Source organism: Cryptotermes secundus, unplaced genomic scaffold (assembly GCF_002891405.2).
Source record: "Cryptotermes secundus unplaced genomic scaffold, Csec_1.0 scaffold557, whole genome shotgun sequence".
NCBI lineage: Eukaryota > Metazoa > Arthropoda > Insecta > Blattodea > Kalotermitidae > Cryptotermes > Cryptotermes secundus.
In genome coordinates, this window is record NW_019735564.1 from 845,825 (window position 1) to 869,438 (window position 23,614).

A 23,614-nucleotide genomic window follows, 5' to 3' on the forward strand; every position below is an offset into this window, starting at 1 on the left:
GTACAACACCAGTAATGGAACTCTTCAACTGTACCACAGATTAGTGTATCTTTGTATTTACACTCTGGTTCCATACCCCAGACACCATCCAACAACTAAATTTCGTGCAATGCAATAACAAAGTGCAGGTGAAACCCACTAACATCAACTATCTATGATATCAAAAATCTTCTGTTTCTCCTTTTCCTTTTATTCTATGTGGTGGTTGTTACAAGACCAAGCAAAAATTACCTATGTCCATTGTTATTTTACTTCTAAACAACCATACCATGCAAAGCGTCTACAATGCTTATCACTAAGTGACACTACAATGATAAATAACAGACAAGATGTGTCTTGTCATATTTCCTCAATTTTAGAGCCTTAATGTAATTAATTATATAATTCAGTTTCTTAAGAGTTCCCTAACTTTCATCTGTCATTAATATGGACTGGATTTTTATGACCTAAAAACCATAAATATATGCATGCACTAATGACCCAAAATTATGTCAAATATGACTTAAAAAGTGTAAAATATGACCTTAAATATTAAATGGGATTTATAATTTCACAATTTTAATTACAACTTTTACTAGAGTTTAAGAATAAAAATGATGAATATATGATAGTAGGCCCTACTTACCAAATTAGCCCTATTACGTTTCTGAAGGAAATAAAACTGATGAAATTGTAAATTTTGTACTGGATTAAACCATTTCTTGTTTTCTTTTTAATATTAATATTTGTGTTCATATTTTAGACAAACACTGGCGCACATGATATAAACATTAACCTAACTCTGTTAGCTAAAAACACAATATAGAACACAAGCTTATTCGGCTCTNATTTTAACATTTAGAACATATATTGTAATAGTGGCTTCTATAGATCTCTGAAATGGTCTCTGAAGACCGAAACATGTAAGGGCATGATAATTGAAATAAGAAAAAAGAAATCTTAGCCAGTCACACTTGATGGAACTGTTTAATTTTTTCATAATAGTATTAGTGTGACGGACCAGAATGAAACAAATCGAACACAAGGTTATTCAGATCTCAACTTTCAATGTTTCTGAACACGAGTTATTCACGGCTAAATTTTCACTGTTAAAATTGCAATTTATAACTACATGCATTTACAACTTTTCAAATTTGAAAGATCACCAATTGTCACTGAGGACAGTTTTGTATTTGGAAAAACTTTGTGCCACATCACATAATGTGACAGGAGTATATTTGAAGAATGTCAGGTCGTTTGGTGTCAGTTCTGGATCATCTTCGAATGTTGCTGGTTTACCAGAAAGTATATCTGCAATCTTGCATATTGTTGAATAACCAGCATTCCAATGAGGAACACTTTCTATTTTGGTTTTAATCTTGTTGTTTACTTCATAACAAGATCGGTTTAGTTCATTCTCAATGCTTTTTAGAGTGTCCGATGCATCACAGAGTTCAGTCCCTACAACTTCCAGGTGAGTTATTGCATTTGAAATTGAATAGAAGTTTGACTTTATGCATGTCAGACTTTGTGCTAGAGTGACAGAGAATAGGTCCTTGACAGCTTTAATTGATGTTGACTTGCTGCTGTCAAAGCCATTAAACACTTTCTCAACGGCTGTGTAATTTTCACAATAATATGCCAGTGTCCAACCATGTACCCCACAGTGTGATGATAGGCTGTGGAGGAAGTGGCAGTAGAGGAGCTTCTTTATTAAATTTCTGTACACAGAGAGGGGCTTGATGATTTTTTTTTTCCTCGTTGGTGTCTCCACCTTATCGTGGTGAGGGGGTTTGAGTATGCCAAGGACCCTGAGAGCTATACCAGCGGTAGCGTAGCTACTGGCAGGGCCTCCCTTGCTGGACAGGTCAAAGGGTAGGCATCAGACGAAGAGAGACACCAAAAACTGATGCCGGAAGCAGCGTCATCAGNTGACACAATCACTGAACATAATAAAATGTAACTACAACAAGACTTAATATTAGATGAAAAACATATTGACCATTTATCTAATAAAATTCATCCAGTGTGTAAAGACAATGCATCTTGATATGATCAATAAACAATAAAATATCAAATATTGTGTACTGAATCACTCACACATCAAAAGAAAACTATAGTAACATCTAACATGCATCAAGAATAAATACTAATAAATACATTCTCTCAGAAGTGTATTAAGTGGCTATTATAATAATAAATACACACATTCATAAAACAACAAGAGTCTGTACATTTAAAATAAATAAAAGACATAGTAGAATAAATATGTGATTATTTATATATTTTTAGTTAATAGGACTTGTCAAGGTTAATTTTAAATACTATTTATAAGAGCCATGATCATCCCTTGTGTTCCATTCATAATATTCATTTAAGGAATAAAATGAAACCGCAGGAAGAAACTTTTTAGAGCCTGTTTGAATTTAGTAATATCATTTAATAGATTTCTGATGCCTTGTGGTAGATTATTGAATATCCTAATCCCTGAATAACATACACCCTTCTGCACTTTAGCTTATTTATTAGATGGAAAATGTCTCAGCCTTGTCTAGTGTTAATGCTGTGTACAGCAGAATTAAATTTGAATATAACCAAATTGTTAACTACAAATATTGATACAGAAAATATATATTGAGAACATAAGGGTAGAATATTTAATTGCCTGAACAATGGATGACAAGAGCCCTTACTTCTTGCCTTCATAATAATTTTCACAATTTTGTTTTGTATTTTGAAAATTAAATTACTATGAGTCGAATTGCCCCAAAATATTATTCCATACGACATAATGGAATGTGCATATGCAAAATAAATAATCCTTAAACTCTCCTAAGTCAAAACTGCGGATAGGATTCTAATAGAAAAACTAGCCGCACTCAGCTTAGTTACCAATTGATTTGTAAGATTTGAGGACGGTACAAAATCCCAGAAGACTGCTTTCTTCATACCAATTGATTTATTTGATCTTTCCATGATATTATCTATGATTAGTCCTAGGAATTTTGTATTATAAGTATTATTAATTTGAACATCCTCATAGTTTACATTTATGTTTGATTTAGTATTTACTTTTGATGAAAAATGCATACAGTTTTGTTAAAACTTAATGATAACGAATTGATCATAAACCATTTATCTATTTTGTCCAGTATCATTATCAATACCATTATAGTTCCACAGAATCAGAACTGAAACATAGTATGCTGGTATCATCAGCATACAAAATTGGTTTTGATATTTTATTTATTAAGTAAGGCAAGTCATTAATATATAAAAGAAAGAACAAGGGGCCAAGTATCGAACCCTGTGGCACACCATGTTTGACTTTCTGCCAATCAGAAATACCCAGAGAATAATTATTATATTAATGTCCTCTGATATCCGTCATTCAGGTAGGATTTAATACATTTTCCAACACTACCATTAATACCATAAAACTCTAGTTTGGATAATAATACATCATGATTTACAGAGTCAAATACTTTGGTTAGATCACAGAATAGTCCTCCCACTGATAATTTAACATATCTTCATAACCTTTAGATGTATCTTCTTCAATATTACGACGCTTCTTGCATCACTAATCTCAGCTCATTGTAATCTCTTCATATCACTTTGTATCTTGGCCTATTGTAATCTAGTCTCAATTCCAACCTGGTCTTCTTTTATACCCTACTGTCAGATGGGCTTAAAGACACCTTGTTCAAGGGTCCCATGTCATGTGTTCTATCTGCTGGTAAAAGGTAAAGCTATCCCTGTAACAGGCCATGGAGGCCCATAGGGTTGTGAGAAGTCGGTAGTTAGTGTTTTCCTTGTTGTAGCGGTAACTTCACTAGTTAGCTAGCATATTCTCTCATTGCAATGAGTTTTCTTAGCTGTTGTCATGCAACTGCTTAGAAAGAATTTGCTAGCTGTTGTGTAGCACTGGATGTGTTCTGATTCTAAGCCATTGTAGCAGGAATGTTGCTTGTTGCCTAGGAAATCAACCCTGATCTCAACCATTCTGGCTTTCTGGTGGCATGCCACAATATTATAAGCTATCAGCTGAGTTCATTGTGAGAAAGAAACCCAACTCACTTCACATAAAACAAGCGGTTCATTCACTACAAACATGTAATTGTAGAATATGGTAGTTAGTATAGTAGTTCAAGTAGACTAATGATATGACTGCACTGTTACACTGACCATGGTCTATGTCTATGGGGGCTGTGTAAATCATTGTTGTAGATCAACAGCAAAATAAAACAAATGTTGATACAATAGTGTCCATTTTGTTTTTCAGGAATATTGTTGTGTAGGCTTCTCCCGTTATACACATTATATATTCTCTGTAGATCAGAACCAACAAGATTTCCATGAGATGAAAATACTTGTCTCTTTGGTAGATTGTTAACAGTAAGAAACACATACTACTTGCAGTAAAGACGACAAACAAACAAACAAATAAACATGCAGAAAGCCAGACAAATAAACATATAGAAATTTTTAATTCATGTAATATACAGAATTCTGGCTTCAAGTTATAAGTTCCTGCCATTCTGAGAAAACTAATACAACTGGTTCATATCGATGCAGTATAACATGAAATATTTTCTGTTAAAACACGCTATAAATTCTTGTATATACTGTCCTGGTTTCTTTATAGAAACTGGATCTACTTCTGAAGCATTGTATTTAACAAAAAAAAAAAAAGTTAACAATATCTGAAAATTAAAACTTAAAGGAATACACCTTTATCAGAAACATTCAGAAATAAATTCCTGTCTCACCTACTAACTTCAGCAACAGCAGGCTATGTGTATGGCTGGAGATGAGTCTCCCCCATAACATTATGACAGGAAGGTCCTGAATGTGATGTCATTTCATGTTCTGAATAGTGTAAGCAATAACAATTTTGGTTAACATGACAGGTGATGCTCCCACTTACCTCTCCACAATAGCGTGTCTTGAATGTTTCCACATTGTTCTCTATGTCCACATCATACAGCTCCACAAAGTCTGAGTCACATGTGTTACGTGGTCCAATGTCAAACACTAAAGAAAAGTTTTTTCTTAAGTACTACATTTGTTTCTCATTGACTGTCCAAGTACATGAACAGGACTAGAGATAATGTAACAATTTAGACATATTTTATTTTAAATAAGATGTGCATTATTTATCAAGAAACATAGACTATATACAACATTATTTATAGTTTGTCCAATGAAATTAAGCCATGAACATTTTTAAACACAATCTGAATGAAAAGAATTGATATAACAATTGCCAGCTAACTTTCAGGAAATGCAGCAATTCTAACCGAAACTGAGAGTAAACATGAAGTTAATAGAAAGGTACATCCAGAAAGTGGATAGAACCTTTATTTTAAGATCTTACACCTTGTCATTTTCTCTTCAACTAGGGAATGCAGAAACTAAACTCATACTGTGATCTTCCTGATGTAATATGACAGATGCATACCAGTGTTTTGAGGAAACATAGTGCCTGCATCTTCTTCTCTGAGGATGGATGCAATAGGTTTCCTCCAAATGTTAGTACCTATCTGCCAGACTACATGATTTTGCATCCTGTAAGATGGTAATTTTAAGTTCTAATCTGCTGGAATACTGACCCATATTCAATATAAACTGTTTCCTTATCATAAACTAGCAATTTGCTGCTCTAGAAGAGAAAAGTCTCGAGGTACACAGATTTCTATATATACGATGCCTGAACTCATTAAAATATGTAAAAGCTTTACTTTACCTGCAGGTTTACACATGTATAAAATTTTGTCCTGCATCCTAAGGGAAAATTTGAGAGTGAAGGCAACTGAGAACAAAGTGATAACAAGAGTATCTGGGGATAAAAGCAATGGGAAAAGGTGAAAAATACATACTTTGGAGCAGATGATTAATTCAAAGATATGAGATAAGTTGTACATATGAGGTCTGACAATAAAGTTCGCGAACTCACCACTGTGTTTTTGCCATGGTAGCAGTGGACAGAAACCTCAGTAGGGTTTGATGACCTTGGCATATCAGGGTTTCAAGGCTGTGTTGTTGTTGTTGATCTATGGCAGTCTCTTTCTGAGTGGCTTCTATTATTATTTTAGTGTGTTTTGGTGTGCCATCACAAGAATGTCTGAGCTTGAATTAGCGCAAGGAACAAACATTAAATTTCTTGTTAAACTTGGCAAGAGTGGAGGCAAAGTCAGAGAGACATTAGTGCAAGTTTATGGGGATAATGCTATGAAGAAAACAGCAGTTTACAGGTGGGTGACACGTTTTTTCTGAGGGAAGAGAAAGTGTCAATGACTAAGAGAGATCAGAATGGCCAGCAACAAGCAGAACTGAAGAAAACATTGCAAAAGTTCGTCAAACTGTGCATAAAAATCATCGGCTGAAAGTAAGGAGTATAGCAGAGTAAGCAAACATTGACAGAGAAACAGTTAGGAAAATCTTAACTGAAGATCTTGACATGAGGAAGATTTGTGCAAAAATGGTTCCAAAGGAGTTCACTGAAGAACAAAAGCAAAGAAGAATTGAAATTTTCCAAGATCTTTTGAAGAGGCAAGATAAATTTTTCGCCGTGTCATCACCCTGAAACAAAGCAGCAAAGTCCACAATGGAAGACTGCCAATTCTCCATGACCAAAAAATTTCTTTCAGTCCAAATCAAGAGTAAAAACAATATTGCTAACATTTTTTTATATTAGAGAGATTGTTCATTATGAGTTTGTACTAAGTGGACTAACAGTCAAGCAAGTTTACTGTTTGGAAATACTGAAAAGGCTGTGTGAAAAGGTTAGACAGATACAATCCAAACTTCTTGCCAGCATCTCATGGATCTTGCATCATGACAATGCACCTGCTCACATGGCACTGTCTGTGATGGAGTTTTTAGCTAGTAAACAAATAACTTTACTGGAAAACCCTCCCTATTCACCAGATCTAGCACCCAATGACTTTTTCTTCTGTTCCTGATGACAAAGGAAATACTGAAAGGAAGGCATTTGGGTGATATTGATGACATCAGGAGTAATACGATGACGGCAGCTCTGAAGGTCATTCCACAAAACCAGTTCCAAAATTGTCTTTAAGGGTGGACTAGGTGCTGGCATTGGTGCATGGCTTCCCTAGGGGGAGTACTTTGAAGGTGACCACAATGATATTCAGCAATGCGGTATGTAGCACTTTTACCATGATGAGTTCGCGAACTTTATTGTCAGACCACTTCCAGCACAAAGAAAGTACGTAACATGAAATGGTTGGTAGGAAAATTTTATAGAAAGACCAAGTCATAATTCAAGGACAATACTAAAAAGTGGGGCTATATCACCTGTAAACTTCAGGAGAGTCACAGTCCCAATGGGCACTGACACATCCCAGCGGCACTGTGAACTGTTTCGGTAGTTGTTGGGGTATAGTGGACTTGTGAACACACCACCATAGTTGAATAATTTGCCGCCACACCCCTGTCCTGCAAAGCACAGTTTCTTTATATCATACCTGTAGCTACTAAACTATTTTATTTCATGACACTGTTGCATCTGCACAGGTTATGTTCAGTGGCTTGGTATTCATACTGACACTACTGGTATCCATAGAACTCATGCTGTAGGTGAGATAGATCACTGGTTCCAGATTGAAGGAATTTGGAAATGGATCTACATTTAAATAAAAAAATATATCAGTTTACTTCATGTAATAAAAAATATAATTATTTCATAAAAATTAAGAGCATGGAAATTGTAATAAGTGCCTCAAAAGTGAGAAGAACTGAGTTCCTGGAAGAAAAGTTGGAGATGATAGTGAAGAAGAAGAAGTGAGCTTAGACAATGACAATTAATTCTACTAACCAATTGCAGGCTACTTAACCCAACAGTACAGCACTAGTGTGAACCACATAAAGTCTCTTTTTATGTTTTTGAAGGGAACATCTAAAATAAACATAAAATTGAGGGAAATGAAGAATAAGAGAAATAAAAATGATAAAACATAAAGAAAATGGGGGTTACTTTATACAGAAGTTTGCAAGCCATTTTAAAATGTGCATGTTTAAACACAATAAGATCAAGTCATTTAAAAGAGGTTTGTAGCAGCAAATATTACAAATATTTCTGGTGCTAGAAGAAAGGTTCATAATGTGTGTAACAGCTTTCAATTTCTTCGTGGTGTTTAGTGTGAACAATGAAAGCTCCAACTGTCACACCAGTTTGACATGTGTTGCAATATGTGCATCAAGTTGTGCTATAATATGAATTTTTTTATTTTTTATAAATGCTGCACAGGATGGAGTGGTATGGACTGATCTAGCTCAGAATAGGGACAAGGGGAGAGCTCTTCTGAACATGGTAATGAATCTCTGTTTTCCATAAAATGTTGGAAAATTCTTGAGTAGCTGCACAACTTGCAGTTTCTCAAGAAAGGCTCATCTCCATGGAGTTAGTTATTATAAATACTTTCAATTTTGCTTTATTGTCCACATTTGAGGTGCAAATAATTAATTAAGAAATGCATTGTCACATTGGCATACAGTGCCTGGCATCATGTAGATACTGTCAACAATTATCTTTGCAGCAAAACATGTGGATGTATCTATCCTAGCTCAATGGTGAGCTGCATCTGAGACTGAGCTCACCCACATGAGCTTAGAAAATGTTCACATAAAAGGACATGCATATTTTAATAATAATCTTTGAACATGAATGGAACAAAGCCAATGTTCCTCTGAAGTTTCTGAAATAAAATGATATAAACATAAATTTCGGTAAAGTAGTGGATATTTGGGGGGGGGGGAAATACAAATTTGAGGAAATGTAGATCTGTTAAATTTTAACATTGCTCTTCTGGGATTTTTGGCAGGACCAATGAAGGGTGTGTAAAGTAACAAAAAACATATACGAAAATGCAAAATTAAATTTTCACTACATATGGCAAGAACAAAAATTGTCACGGAAACCTGCACTTCATATTCAACTCTAATTAAAGATTAACTTATTTTATGATACTGTATCAGCTTATGAGGTTATATATATTGTTGAATCAGAAATGTTAGGCTATGAATTATGGCTCAGGAGGAAAAAGTTGTGGTCTATTTTAACATAATATCCCAAATGTGACTTGAAGAATTGAAGAAAACAAAAGATCCTTGTCAGGTAGCCCTGAATTGCAAGTCAGATGCATTACCATTGTGCCTCAGAAGACAAAGAGAAAAAGGCTGCCCTACAGGTCAGTGCTTAGCGACTATCTGTTGATGGCGAAGAGAAGGATCTTCAAAGTAAGTAAATGTGAACATAAATTAGGCTGGATACTTAGAGTGTCACAGTAAAGTGGTCAGTATTCTGCTTATTATTCAGACAAAACCATTTTCCACATTAGCTTTGATGTTCATGTACAGCTCTCACTGATCACAGTGAGGTCCAAATAAATTCAGGACAAAAAGTAACACAAAGTGTGGACAAAAGCTTGATGTAATCAACAGACTTTAATAACAGGTTACGATACAAAATTTTGAGAAAGCATGTTTTGAATGGAGTGAACTAGGACAATTCTGTGAGGAATGTGAATTGATTGATTTGATTCCTAACAGGAGCAGAGACTTATTTCTTTGCCACCATGTCCAGTTTGACTCGCTCGGTTGATACCAGATATTTGTTCTCTCAAATAAGGCAGTCAGAGTGTGAAACTAGTAACAGTGCCCATCTAAGACCCAGCTTTTATTAGGAACAGTCCACTGCTCTTATGGAAAGTGTTGAAACACATCGTAGAAGCATGTTGTGTAATCGCTCAGCCGAAGGAGTAACGCGAAATAGAAATGTAATTAAACTATTGTAACGTGTTTAGTTACTGAAGACGCCGTTCAGATTGTTAATTGGTTTATTTAACAACCTACCAGTCTCGGCTACAATTAATAACAACACTGCTGCGGGGTTTCACACTTTATAACCCTATTCGCAATAATCAATTCACTCTGTCCTCAATAGCCTACATGTATTAATTATGATACGGGAGCCATACAAGTGTCACTGTATCACACACTCCAAATTATTACTCAGTTATCACAAACTATCACTGATTATCACACATGCATCCGGTTCTTCTTTCCGTGACAGCTGCTATATTCCAGTTTAACTCTAACGGCTCACTGCTGGCTAGATTCCAACTCAACTCATAGGTTGCTGCCTTGAGAACTCATTTCGGCGGCTGATACACTTTTAACTGCCTTCGGAGGCTGTGTAGTTCCCTTATATAGTCGCAATGTTTGTCTGTTACATAATTGGTACCGCTGTTGCCTGATGCCATGTCGACACCGGCGTTGCGTGCCATGTCACAGTGTGGAAGGGGGGCAGAGCGCTGACTCACCCGCCACATCACCGTGGCCAGAGCTGCCACATCACTGCTGGGGGAGGGAGGGGTTGTCCTCCATTGTGCAACATGTCACACTATGTTAGAAAGTTATAGGAGACAAAAGACTACTGCCACTTGGTTTAGTTTACAAAGTTAAATCGTATAATTGACATCTGATAACCAACACAGATGAATTCCTTCACCAGAAATGTAACATAATATCACAGCAGTAAAGTTTTCTTAATCACGGCTAACCAGAATAAGCTTTCTGGGTTTATAAGGTGACACAATACAAAACATTGGTAACCTGATGATGCCAGGCTATGTGCAGAGACAGTGAGCATACATGGTGCAATGGCCATGTCATACACAAGCAGAAGAGAAAATAGTTGATTGGTCATTATAGAAACTAAACCCCACCTCAATTTCAAAACTGAACCAATCAGAGAAAAAGGATGTGGTCAATTTTTATAAACAGAAGTATTTTAAATTTGGTAGCATCATAAATGCTTGGTTCTGAAACACTTGGACGTCATCCTTTGACAAGAACATGTACAATTATTTTTTCATAAAACACTTGAGCATAGGTCTTTTAAGTGAATGGGTATTTGTATTTGTAAAGAACACTAAGAGACAACTCCCACAGTGTACCGAAAACAGGCAATATTTATACATCACTTGGACATCAACACAAGCTCTAACCAATCAGCGCTCATAATCGCAGCTTCATCACCAAATGGTCTGCGTGCTGCCTAACAGCACAAATATAAGGCTGGGGGCCTCTGACACAATAGTATAAGGTTGATTTGATTGTTATTGAGGGCATTCATTGTGGGTTTGATTCATTTTGCAGTGTGAGTTCAGAGAGAACAGGATTGGTGGTTGGTGTGTTTACCTGCTAGTGGCTGAGTGTTTGGAGATAGGTTGTTAGATTCATTCTCATTGAGTGACTAATAAGTTTAGTGGTGTTCGCCTTTTAGTGCATCTGCCCATGTTTAGGAAAGTGTTTACAAAGCATATGCTGAAAAATGAAAACAGGAGTGGTGCGACCAGTGTATCAGTGGTGGGGCCATCCCATCTGCATACAGACTATCAAGCAGGCGAAATGATGGAGCCAAGAGTATGTGAAACACACTGGAATGCAATCGTGGCATCCTTTGAGAAGAACCACAAAGACTTAACAGCAAGGAATCCTGACTGCCAGGAAGAAATAGAACTACTGTGTAATGGCCTACGCAAAATAGGGCAGCTTATCCATACATCACCCACTGTAAATGGAAATGGTGCAGTATGGAAAGAATTAATCACCAAATCCAAAGCTGAGAGGGCAGTGTTCTGTAAGCCCCTCGATGGGAAGGCGCTCTTTACAGCCATTCTGCACTTGTATGCTGCCATACACAGGGAAATGCAAGACTCGCTGCTCCCAGAACAAATAGAATCACCTAAGGAATTTTGCAAACAAAGGAGACGCAAGCAGAACTCCTCAGAAGAACAGGCAAAAAGCCCGAACCTGACACCTGGACCGAGGGACCCTAGGATATGATCCCAAGGTGAGGCACTGACAAAAAACTTCTTTGTGCCCCTGAGGACATCAGGAATGGATGTCATGGAGGAGACAGCCGATGACCCAGACAAAGAACAGCAGCAGCCATCGTGCAAAAAGGCAGGTAGGCTGCCTCCCTTTGTGCTAACTTCTACGACTAACCTGATGCAGTTGCATAGGAAAGTTAAAGGCACTGTCACGGGCAGTTTTGAGTTCTGCAACACCAGGAATGGGACCAGAATTGTCACAAAAGAAATGGCGGACTGTTCAGCCATCAAAAAATTCCTAGAGGGTAACAACCTTTCTGTCATCTCCCACAAAATACTCCAGCTGAGGATATCTATGACGGTCTGGGGTTTGACGTCATTAGTGTCAAACAAATGGCAACCAATCGTCAGACACCTCCGGAAGCAAAAAGAACTATCAACCTTCCCTTGTTCCTTATCACACTACCAAGAACGGAGAAGTCCCAAGAACTCTTCCGATTGACCAACCTCTGCCACATTGCCATCAGGGTAGAGGCGTACAAAGTGCAAAACAGGCTTATGCAGGGTTACAACTGTCAGCAGTTTGGCCACATTTCGGCAAACTGAAAGCAACCTCCACGTTTTTTGTGGTGTGGAGGCGGCCACTTACACAAGGAGTGCCCAGAAAAGGAAAACTCTGCCTCCACTCCAACATGCTGCAACTGCTGGTTGGCGGAGAGAGACAAATTGCATCCTGCCAATTATTAGGGTTGCAAACATGCCAAGGAAGAGCAGCAGAAAAGAAAGGCACAGAGAACACCCAAAACTACCACGGGGAATGTGTTCTCCTCAAACATCATCACACCAGGTGTCTCCTTCATGGCAGCACTCTGTGGCAGTGCAGAACACCGGCAACTGCACCCTCAGGGAAACCATGTTCCAGTGGCCTGTCCACCCACCACAGGAAACAGACTGACTGACTGACTGACTGTCAGTCGCAATGTGACTTTGACTTTGATTTTGACACCAGCATCAGTCTTTCATCAGTCACAGCCATGCTGACATCAAGAAATTGCAGCTGCTGTAACTCTCCAGTAACAGCGCATGCGTTGTAGGCAGCTGACTCTACAGGCGCATGCACCACAGCACCATTGGCCAGCCAGACTTGCCGCTGCAGCAAGAGAAGGACATCGGGCTGCTACAAGAAGACACTGCTAGACAAAACCGCCCTTTTCAGGACATGCACTTGACATCGTAATTGCTGGACCGGACTAGCTGCCAAGAAAGGAGTCTCTGCCATATTCTGCAGACACGCTCCTGCTCATTTGTAATGTGCATTCTAAACGCAACAAACATTTGTTGTTATAGCTTCAAGTGGTTGTCTCAGTCAACATAACACTTTCTACTGACATACATATCATACCACAGTCCTAATGCAAAATCATTGAAGACAGTACTTATAATTCATTATAGAGTAGCAGAATGACCATGTGAAAAAAGTGGATAACTATGAGGACAGCTGTTATGGTTAATGAGCTGGGCATTTGTAACATAAAATTTACATCTCTTATTATTAAAGTGATAATACAACTTCATTTTATAAGCAAATACACTATGACTCACTTTCACTACCTTTTAGAACAGGAGAAACTATGATATGATACGCCCAAAGACAAAAGTGGGGGGGGGGAACCCAGAAATATGAAATGATTTCATACAGGTGGAGTAGTCGGAAGTAAAAGCCTTAAAACAAGACACCCTATTTCTAATGCTGGATGCACCAAAAAGGTAAGATTAAAGAGAGGAGCTTTACTTCCATGCTACCCATACACCTTCATGGTACTGTGCACATGGACAAGAAATACCTTTATCAGTGGTAGTATATGTGATATCAAAGTGGGTATAAGATGCTGTGCCTGAGGCTAAAAGCAGCAGTGCATTTCCTGTTGAGAAGACTGGATTGGGCACTGCATAGCCACAAAGACGAGCCAGTGGAGGAGAGTTTCGAGTGGGTCCATCTCGTACCTGTAACAAGACATAGCTCTTTTTGCTTGCATACTGACAACCTCCAGTTTCATTAGGAACTGATTTCATAGGTTCTGATGTTTCATGCAATTAACTGTTTTGTGTTTGACACAGGATGAAAAGAAGAAGAAGAAGAAGAATGTTGTAGCTAAACATCACTTCATGTTACTACCTTATGCCACACCATTTTCATCATGACCAAACAGTCAGTATTAGGGCCATTTATTGGCCTGTTACATTTCAGACTACTAACAAGCCACTTCAAAGTTCACCTTTGGTTCCATGAACCATTAGGTCTATACTTTATCATTATTTCATTAGTATTATAAGACTTATGTAGGATCCAGGTAGTTCAGTCAGGGAAGTTGCTTATTATAGACTGGGTTGCTGGGGATTTGTTCTAGAAGGGGCACATATTTTCCTCTTTGCCCCATGTCCGAATCAGCTTTTGGGACCATCCAGTTGCTAATCTAATTGACTGATAACAAAATCAAGGAGGATGAGATTAGCTGCACAAATAACAGTCATCAAGGAAATGAGAAATGCATACAGAATTTTAATTCAAACACCTGAAGGCAAGGGAGTCCTAGGCATAGTTTGTGTGACTTATGTTAATTTATTATATTGTCACGTGTTTTGTGTGTCATGCGACAAATAAATATACGTGGGTCTCGGATTCAGCGAATCTTTATTGGACACTCACACTTACACACTTTACAACTGTTAGCACTTGCAGTATTACAATTACTGCTTACACAGTATCTCGGTCAATACTTCTGTAGCTCTTGGCGTCTAGGTTCCAACCTTCTTCAGCGGCAGCTTCCTGAAGACTGACTTCTTCGGCGGTTAGTACCAGACTGACTTCTTCGGTGACTAATTCCAGACTGACTTCTTCTGCGGTTATTTCCAGACTGACTTCTTCTTGTCGAAGCTGGGCTATTTATACCTCGGTGGTTGCTACACAATGAGCCTTTGTTATAACCGTGGAAACTCATCTCTATGGAATGCTCACTGTTAGAATTACAGTATCGCTATTGTTATTTACTATGCAATGGTCTGTCCTAGCGTTTCCATAGAAGTGACTCTTCTGGATTCTAAAAACCTTACAATATGTATACATCTATTATCAAAGGGACTATTTCCACATCCTAGGTTTTTGCCTGTATGGATATATGGAAAATAAAGGAAATGAATGAATGAATAGATGGGAGGATATATAGTGTGATGTATATGCCCATTGCTAGGCAATGGCTTGGTTAAAACATTCCTGAAGTTATGCTCTCAACAGTAAAAGAAGGACATCCATTGCTAGGTAACTGAACAATAAACACATATTCTTGACAACAAAAGACGGTGTTTTCCATGGAGTCCATGCCGAGGAATTATAAGAGGGCACAGTCAGAAGAACTGGAAGAGTACAGAGGAGCAAAAGGAGTACAACAGAGTAGTTCAGTTCAGTTCAGTTCAGTTCAGTTGGAAGTCACAACAGTTTCAGTGGAGTGTCCAGTCGGAAGAAGATGACAGTGTGTCAAATAGTGATTTGTGAATTGTGGTAACCAGTTGTATAAAGGTCCAACAAATTCAATCATCAAATCCAGAACCCATCTTATTAGTCAAACAAACAGTGGATATGAGACAATATTAAAATGGACCTTATAGAAGTAGGGTGTAAGGGTCTTTACTTAATTCAAGTGTCTCAGGAAAGGGACTAATAGTGTGTTCTTATGAACACGGTAATAAACCTTTGGGTTCATAAAAGGTGACGGATCTCTTGACAAGCTGAGTGAACATAGGTTTCTCAACAGAAACTCTGCTTCATGAAGTTAGTTACTGAAGTGGTCAGAGTGTGAAAGTGACCTCCGAGCTATATCTCACGCTAAACTTTAAAAATGTTTGTAGCTTTTCCTTCATGCTCTCTGTGTTGTCACAGCATGGTTCTTAGGCATAGTGCAAATTGAACTAAGACTTTGATCAATAAGCATTTAGTAATTAATTCTTCGAAAATATCTCTACAGTCCTTCCACACTTGATTTGCAAACTACCTGAAGAATACCTCATGAATCTCCTCCTGGGGGCTCTAATTTTAGATTTATCTTTTTGTTATAAATGATGTGTACAAATGAAAAATAAAGACAGTGTAAGAAGAAACTATGACATATATTTTCATTCAAAAGCGTTAACTTGAAGAAAGACATATAAAACAATATTGCTATCGGTACTAATAAGGAAAGCACCCAACTTTTAAAGTTGAAACCCCACCTGAAATTACATACATAAATAGTACCTGTCCAGTATGGATTTTGTGCAAAATTTCAGCTTCCAATACATATTGCAAGCATCAATAAATCAAGTTAGGGAATATATGCAGAGCATACAAATTCTGGCATTTTTCTTCCCTTCTATTTAATTCAAAATCTTTCATGCTTACTCAAAAAGTATATTGGCCATACATGGTGTGTTTCATTTTCATCTACATTTGTCCAAAGAATTTTTACTCTGCTAAATATTCAGTGAGTTGCACTTGAGATGAACAAAGAAACATATGGAGGTCTTCAACTAAAGTGTTCTTTATTGTTATCTGAGTTTAACCAAATATTGGAATGTGCTGACATATTTCAGTAAAACTTCCAAAATGAGATTTAATAAAAATCAACTCAGCAGTTCTGAACTTGTTACATACAGAAAGGTAGAGGAGGTGTAGCAAAAAGTTTTTTTTTTTTTTTTCAATTTTCTGTTGTGAATGCATCAAAAATAGAAAATTGTATTACAAAAACAAAACCATTTTTCACAAACTCAGTGCTTCAAATAAATTATAAATAATAAAAGATATAGGAGGCGTAGCAAAAAGTTGGTTTTTTTCGATTTTCTGTTGTGAATGCATCAAAAATAGAAAACTGTATTACAAAACAAAACAATTTTTCACAAACTTAGTTCTTAAAATAAAATCACTCCTATGGTTTAATAGTAAAATTAAATTAGATACTGGAGACAGAACACAGAGTTAATATACTAAAGCGAAGTAAGTCCACAAAAGGCCTGAAAAAAATTGTTTAATCTGCACCATGAACATCAGATAAGCAACATCATTTGATATTCACAGAATTACTGAAATTTTGGACTTTTCCCATCGTCTAATATTCTACAAAACAGAAAACACGAAGTTTTGGAAACTGGATCTGTTTCCTTCCTCAGGGGAAGGGGGGGGGGGAAGACACCTACTCAGTTTGGCCCCCTTAGAAAGAGCTGATCTCAATTGATCTTTCTAAGGAGCCCAACTAAATAGGTGTCTTCCTCCTTCCCTCACCTGAGGACGGAAACAGATCCAGTTTCCAAAACATTGTTTTTTCTATTTTCTAGAATACTGAACAATAGAAAAAGTCCAAAAACCCAGTAATTCTGTGTGTTATACACCATCGTCAGAACCCTTTACAATCTATTTCATACTCCTGCTGTTCACCAACATGGTTCATTCAATACAGACAAAATTGTACTGGGGTTTCAAGAGCTTTTGATCACATTTCATCTATCCACATGTAACAATTCAAGAAACAAATTTTCACAAAGTTTGATGCTTAGGAGTTTCGCTAAAATTTGTCAACACATTCAAATTTTAGTGTTTCTACATGCAATCTAAATGCAACTCACATAATATTTACTGAAGCAAAAATTATTTTGGATAAATACTAGGAACAAAAATATAACATGTACTTCAGCAAGTCTTCTTGTTGGCCACATCATAGCTCAAGCGGTTAGCCACCGGCTTCCCACCGTGGCAGCCTGGGTTCGATCCTGGGTCTGGTCATGTGGTCATGTGATGGACAAAGTGGTGCTGGGGCAGGTTTTCTCCGAGTACTTCGGTTTCCCCTGCCAATCTTCATTCCACCAATTGCTCCACAATCACCCTCACCTATCATCTGGGGCTGGTACAATAGGCCAGAAGCGGCCACAGTACAAGGGACTTAGTCCCACCCCACTAACAATAAAAAAAAAAAATCTTAATGTTCCTCAGATAATTAAAAAAAGGGATGGAATATGCAAGAATTATTATAACATGCATACATTTCCAAAATCGTTTTACTCATGACATTCAGCGTTTATTGGCAACTGAAATTCTCCTAATAATTACTACTTAATAAGATGCAGTAATGCTCACAATTTCAAAGAGGTTTCAATATGATGACTTAAATGGTGCCCTTGCGAAAAAGAAAAATATATGTTTATGTCAAAGAACATTGGCATGGAGGATAAAAATTATCTGACACTGCCTCAGCTCACCTCACACGATACCTATTTAAGTGGCCAACAGTACTTGTATATTAATGAGGAACACCATCACTGGAAGAAATTATGGCACTGGAAATCATGTATCTTAAGGTGATCTACTGCATGATGACAAACACTGAACATCTGAGATCTTGTGAGATTTGAAGTTCTCCTGAAGGCACTACCTTCTGGGATTTTATGGCATACAGTATGGTAGATGTTTACCATTGTTTCAGAGGAATGCACTGCCTCCATCTTTCGGGTTGAAGAGTCAAGCAAGCAAGCAAGCAAGGAAACATGCAGCCTCCTTGGCTTACTCTTCAACCGTGAAGATGGAGGCATCACATTCCTTCATAATATCAGCAAACTTCTGCCAGACTACACAGCACAATACCCAGAAACAGAACTCTTCAAGTTCTTCTTTCACCAGAGCGAGTGAGTTATTTCTTTATAGTTATGAAGGGGAAAGTATACTAACTACTCTGTAACTTTTTACTTTTATATCAGCATATACAGGCAATAATCTTAAGTTTATACAGCGGAAATCTTCCAGTACTAGAACGATAAAAGATTTGTGATGAAAATATGAGTATATTAATGTTTTAGTTTTCTGTTGGCACAGTATCAGAGATTACAATACAGAAAGCTCAGGTGAGGGCTGGCAAGGACTGAAGAAAAAAAAATAAAACATTTACATCTTAAAACAAGCAAAGCATATAGGGTATACTACATAGAAATCACATGTTTTTACATCACAAAGTCGCCTACACATTACAAAGAAGAACTGAGGGTGCTGGACGATTCTTTATTCAATCAATAATGTTGTAACCAGTGAAGACATTATTAGCTTTAAAGATGTTAAGATGGTCATTAGTGAATAGGATGGAAATAAAGAAAATCTATGAAGCACTCAACCACAGTACTACCCAAATACAAGAGAGATCCTTCACCACTGAGTTAGCCTACTCAACAGCACAAAGACTAATGTCATATCAAGACTTGATTTTGTTATACAGGTGACATTCTTTTCCACAAGAAGTGATATACCACATTTCAGTGCATAAAGAGACAAGTATTATGACACATTTGACATCACAATTTTATGTTACAGAATGATCAAATAATTAGTAGTGTAGACATCTTTATGGTGCTGTGTCAAATGTCAGTGTATTGCATTGCGCCCACCTCAAGAGAAGTCTCCAAGCACTGCTCACTTTGTTGTATGTAGAAACTCAGGAAATAGAGTGCAATGGTAAAGTTGGCTGGCGCCTGGATCATCAAAGTACACTCACTAGGAACTGTCTGCATTAGGATGCGGCCTTGCATCCCTGTGTAATTTCTGTTGCAGCCTGCAGGAAAAGACAGACCATTGTACCACTGTGATATCAGTTTGTCTAGGATGCAGTAACTGGTTTTTATTTGGAACCAAACTTTGACTTTTGCAATAATGAGGTCTGAACTTTGTACATGTAATAAAAGAGTACGAAAAAACATGAAACTGAAGACGTTTATCTTCTGCAATATAATTCCATGTAGTCTGTTGAAAGTCAGTCAAAGTTTTGGAGAGACATGTCACCTCCATCTTCAGAGGTAATGAATAAGCAAAGCAAGAAATCGGCATAAACCTGCTCATGCTGGTTTCTTGCGCTTGGCTCTTATTCTTCAACCCTGGTGATGGAGGTAACATATTTCTCTGAAACATCAGATGACTCTGAATGGACTAGACAACTTATATCCCAGAAGATAAAGCACTGCTGTGAAAACATCAAATCCTGAAAACGTGTAATTTCTAAACTTCTTCCCATCTAGGCTGCACATACATCAGCTTCACTTTATGATGATTATGCAGTGCTATCTTTTATTATTGAGTGAAACATATTTGAGATTGTATTCCTCTTGACTCTTCTAGTTATAAAATAAATAAAACAAAATGAGCTGATCAGTACTTGCTGTTACCCAAAGACTGATGAAACAAGCAAATCTAACTATTAAAATTCCTCGCTTTTTGAATCATGTGATAAAGTTAGTCATAGTGAGAAATCAGAAAATGTTGAAGACATAACTTGATTACCTTTATTGTAATTAATACATATATACTCATATTCAATGGCTAGAAACATCCCCCTGACAAAAAACAGACGATAAGGTTTAGACAAAATCATTAAAAATATTCCATGCATCATTCTGCTTTTGTTGTTTTTCACTCTCCTCACCAAAGGAAACTTTCACTTTACAATTCTTCTCCTATGCAATATTCACAAGATATTCATGGGACCACAATTACAGCCTCAAATGAGCTCTGCATTCCTTCTCCTGCTCTAGCCAAAAGTAAAGAAGTTAAAGAAGTGTTAAAAGTTCTCCACAAAACTTCTCATCTCTCAAGTATTCTGACCTATTATGTATTTCTCACGATATTTTAATACTATATTGGCAAGTTATATTAAAATGACAACAAGCAACAAAGTTACTCCTCTGCCAATGTTAAAACCATGCAGCTTATGCATGTACTCATACTTACAGAATGTTGTCGAACTGCAGGAAGGCAGGCATAAGAAATATACACTTTTAAGGAAAGATGAAACCTGAACAACGGCAGAAGAATAAGAAACAATTTGCATATATAAAGTGTCTTCTCTATATAAACTAAGAAGAAAAATTGTAGCAGATATTCAAGGAGTGAATCAAAGTACCTTCAAATGCGTAGCGTAACTTGAATCCCTTGCCTGACATGGCTGAATTGCTTTGGAATGTAACCTGAACAGTGTTCTGTTGAGAGTAGTAGTCAATGGGCAGCCCACGCCCACAGAATGTTGCCTTGATCTGTGGAGAACGGACACCCTGGACAAATGTACAGAGCATATTACAATATGAACTGGATTTATGACGTTTTACACATGTCCATTCCATGCATGCATTGTATTTACACGAGTGCTTTTTTGACTTCTTGTTTCATTTTGCCTGTGATGGATTGAGCAACATGTCTGCATCAAGTTTTGTATGAAGCTTGGTAAATTCACTATCAAAACCCTTGAAATGCTTCATTAGGCATTTGAAGAACATTATTTAAGCTATATAGCGGTTTTTGAATGGCATTCATGTTTCTAGTCCGGTTGAGTGTCAGTTGAAGATGGCGAATATTCAGGGCAACCAAACACCAGCAAAAAGACAGGACTTGTTGAAAAAATTCGAGAATTCATCCATGAAGACCGTTGCTGAACAATCCATGACCTTACAGACACCACTGGGATCAGTTATGGAGTTGCCAGAAGATCTTAACAGAAAATTAGAACATGCACCGCACTGCTCCTTAATCAAGACAGTGCGCCTATCCACATGTCCCCAAAAACCGCAGAGTTTGTGACCAACAATAATATGGTTATTGCTCCCCATCCTCCTTACTCACCAGACTGAGCCCCCTGTGATTTCACTTTGTTTGCCAAATTCGAAATGAAACTGAAGGGACATTTTGAAACAGTGTCTGACATCCAAATGGAATCACAAGCGGTACTTGACAGCATTAAGAAAAATGACTCCCACGGTGCTTTTGAAGTGTGGAAAAAATTACAGGATTGTTGTTTCAAAGGAGATGGCAGCCAAAATTTAGTGTGTTAAGCCAGTATATCTTTTTTGACCTAGACCGGGAACTTTTGGATACATCACATATGATACCCTATCACTAACAAATTCTACCCTCTTACAAGTAACTGCTGATATGATTCTCTTATGTACGAAAAAATCTGTACCTAATTTATGATTCTCATGCCCCTTTCTATAGAAAAATGTATATGTCCCATCTGGCCTCCTGTACTCCAAGTAAATCTAACTTATATTTTGAGACTACTTCTGCCACTGCCCTGATTGAACCTGCCCTATACATACTTCTAATATTCCAAGCACCAACTCTCATATCACTAGTGAATGGAAAAACCAATCGCTATTAATTGTGATAACCATAAAAAACACTCAAATACACTCCATGGGCAAAATGTAGGGTTCTGGTATGTTACAGCAGGTGGTACATAGAGTAGCCACTGGGCTTAAAAGAGTTAAATTACCATGTTTCAAATAATGTATGCACCTACAAGGAGCAACATCAAGCTGGCTTACTCTGGGATTTTCTGATTGCTGTCTGTAATGATGTAAATGCATATGACATTTATTTCATTTAAGGGTCATATACTTTGGTGGGGGTGTAGCTTATATATTTGGGCAAATATGAAGAGAGTTATGAACCTCAGAGGTAAGCAGGATTTGTTCTCGGTGCGGAAAACGTTATGACTTTCATATGTGGTTGATAATGATGCATGTAAAATATTCACTCTGAGGATTTTCATTTACATCATGACAGCATCCCTTAGTGGGACAATAAGGAACAACTTGGCTATCATATTTTGTGGTTTCCCAAATATCATAAAACGGCCAAGCTGTGCATTATTCTCAGTCTCTGGTGAATGGGATTCTGTTGGGCACACATGCACCTCAGTACTTAACTCAAAATATTGTGTTGCAGCATCTGTTGCACTGTGTATTCCAATTTTAGCACTCACACTCCGCTATCCCTGTGCAATTTTGTTCATATTGTGGTGTACAGACCCGTTTCTAGGCAACAACCATGAAACAAACAACAAGACAACAGCCATTGCTTCAGGCAGAAGATTCTTAACAAGCAACAACTGAGCCACAACAGAGGAACTGTTGGAAACAATGTTTTCTACTTGGTCTGTGCAAAGGGGTTATATAACGAGGACACCAGCCAAGGCAGGGTCGAATACCACCACTGTAGCTCTGCGAGTCACAGGAGGTGACGAAAAGGGAAGTTTTGAATCTGAAGCATTAAAATATGGTCGCCAATTCCCATGGGACTCAGACCCAAGAATGACTGCGGTGGTGAGGCTCAGGAAGAATTCTATATGACAGACCCGTCCTCTTGTCAGCGAGAGAGTCCCACATCAACAAACCCACAACTGCCTGACAGTCATAAAAACGTGGTCATAAGCCCTAGATGGGTGCTTTATTCCAAGAGAGACTGGCTGACTAACCATCGATCGTAACACATGACTTAGACTTAGAGCTACAGTTAGTTGAAAGTCAGTCTGTGGAGAGAAAACTAGGAGGTTAGTGTGATAATCGGTGCCAGCCTGCCAGTTAGTCAGTTGAAGCACTTAGAGAATTGAAGGGAGCCTGTGACAAGAAGACTTAGTCAGTGCAGTCAGCACAGAAGCTAAAGAATCTCCTCTGTTAAAATCCATTACCAGGAAACNTAGCACAAATCCTCTCAAATTCTCAACAAGGAAGGAAATTGAAAACATTATTAAATCCCTTAAGCCCAAAAATTCACATGGATATGATGAAATCTCTACCAAATTACTTAAAGCAAGCTCTGTTTACATCAGTTCACCCTTGAATCATCTATGTAATAAATCTTTATCATCAGGTACTTTTCCTCAACGCTTAAAATATGCTATAATGAAACCACTTTTTAAAAAAGGAGAGAGAAAATGCAT

At 37.6% G+C, this 23,614-nt stretch overlaps 1 protein-coding gene across 3 annotated transcripts in view; it reads right to left on the minus strand.

Annotated features, from left to right (window-relative positions):
* LOC111869610 (cubilin) overlaps positions 1-23,614 on the minus strand; it is a 253,251-nt gene that overhangs the window by 4,610 nt on the left and 225,027 nt on the right. For all 3 annotated transcript variants that reach the window (XM_033753496.1, XM_023861259.2, XM_023861260.2), the window contains exons 64-68: positions 20,801-20,948; positions 19,296-19,459; positions 13,688-13,847; positions 7,303-7,443; positions 4,910-5,016 (exon numbers count right to left, since the gene is read on the minus strand). In XM_033753496.1, coding sequence (XP_033609387.1) covers positions 4,910-5,016; positions 7,303-7,443; positions 13,688-13,847; positions 19,296-19,459; positions 20,801-20,948 — 720 coding nt within the window. The remainder of the gene's footprint in view (positions 1-4,909; positions 5,017-7,302; positions 7,444-13,687; positions 13,848-19,295; positions 19,460-20,800; positions 20,949-23,614) is intronic.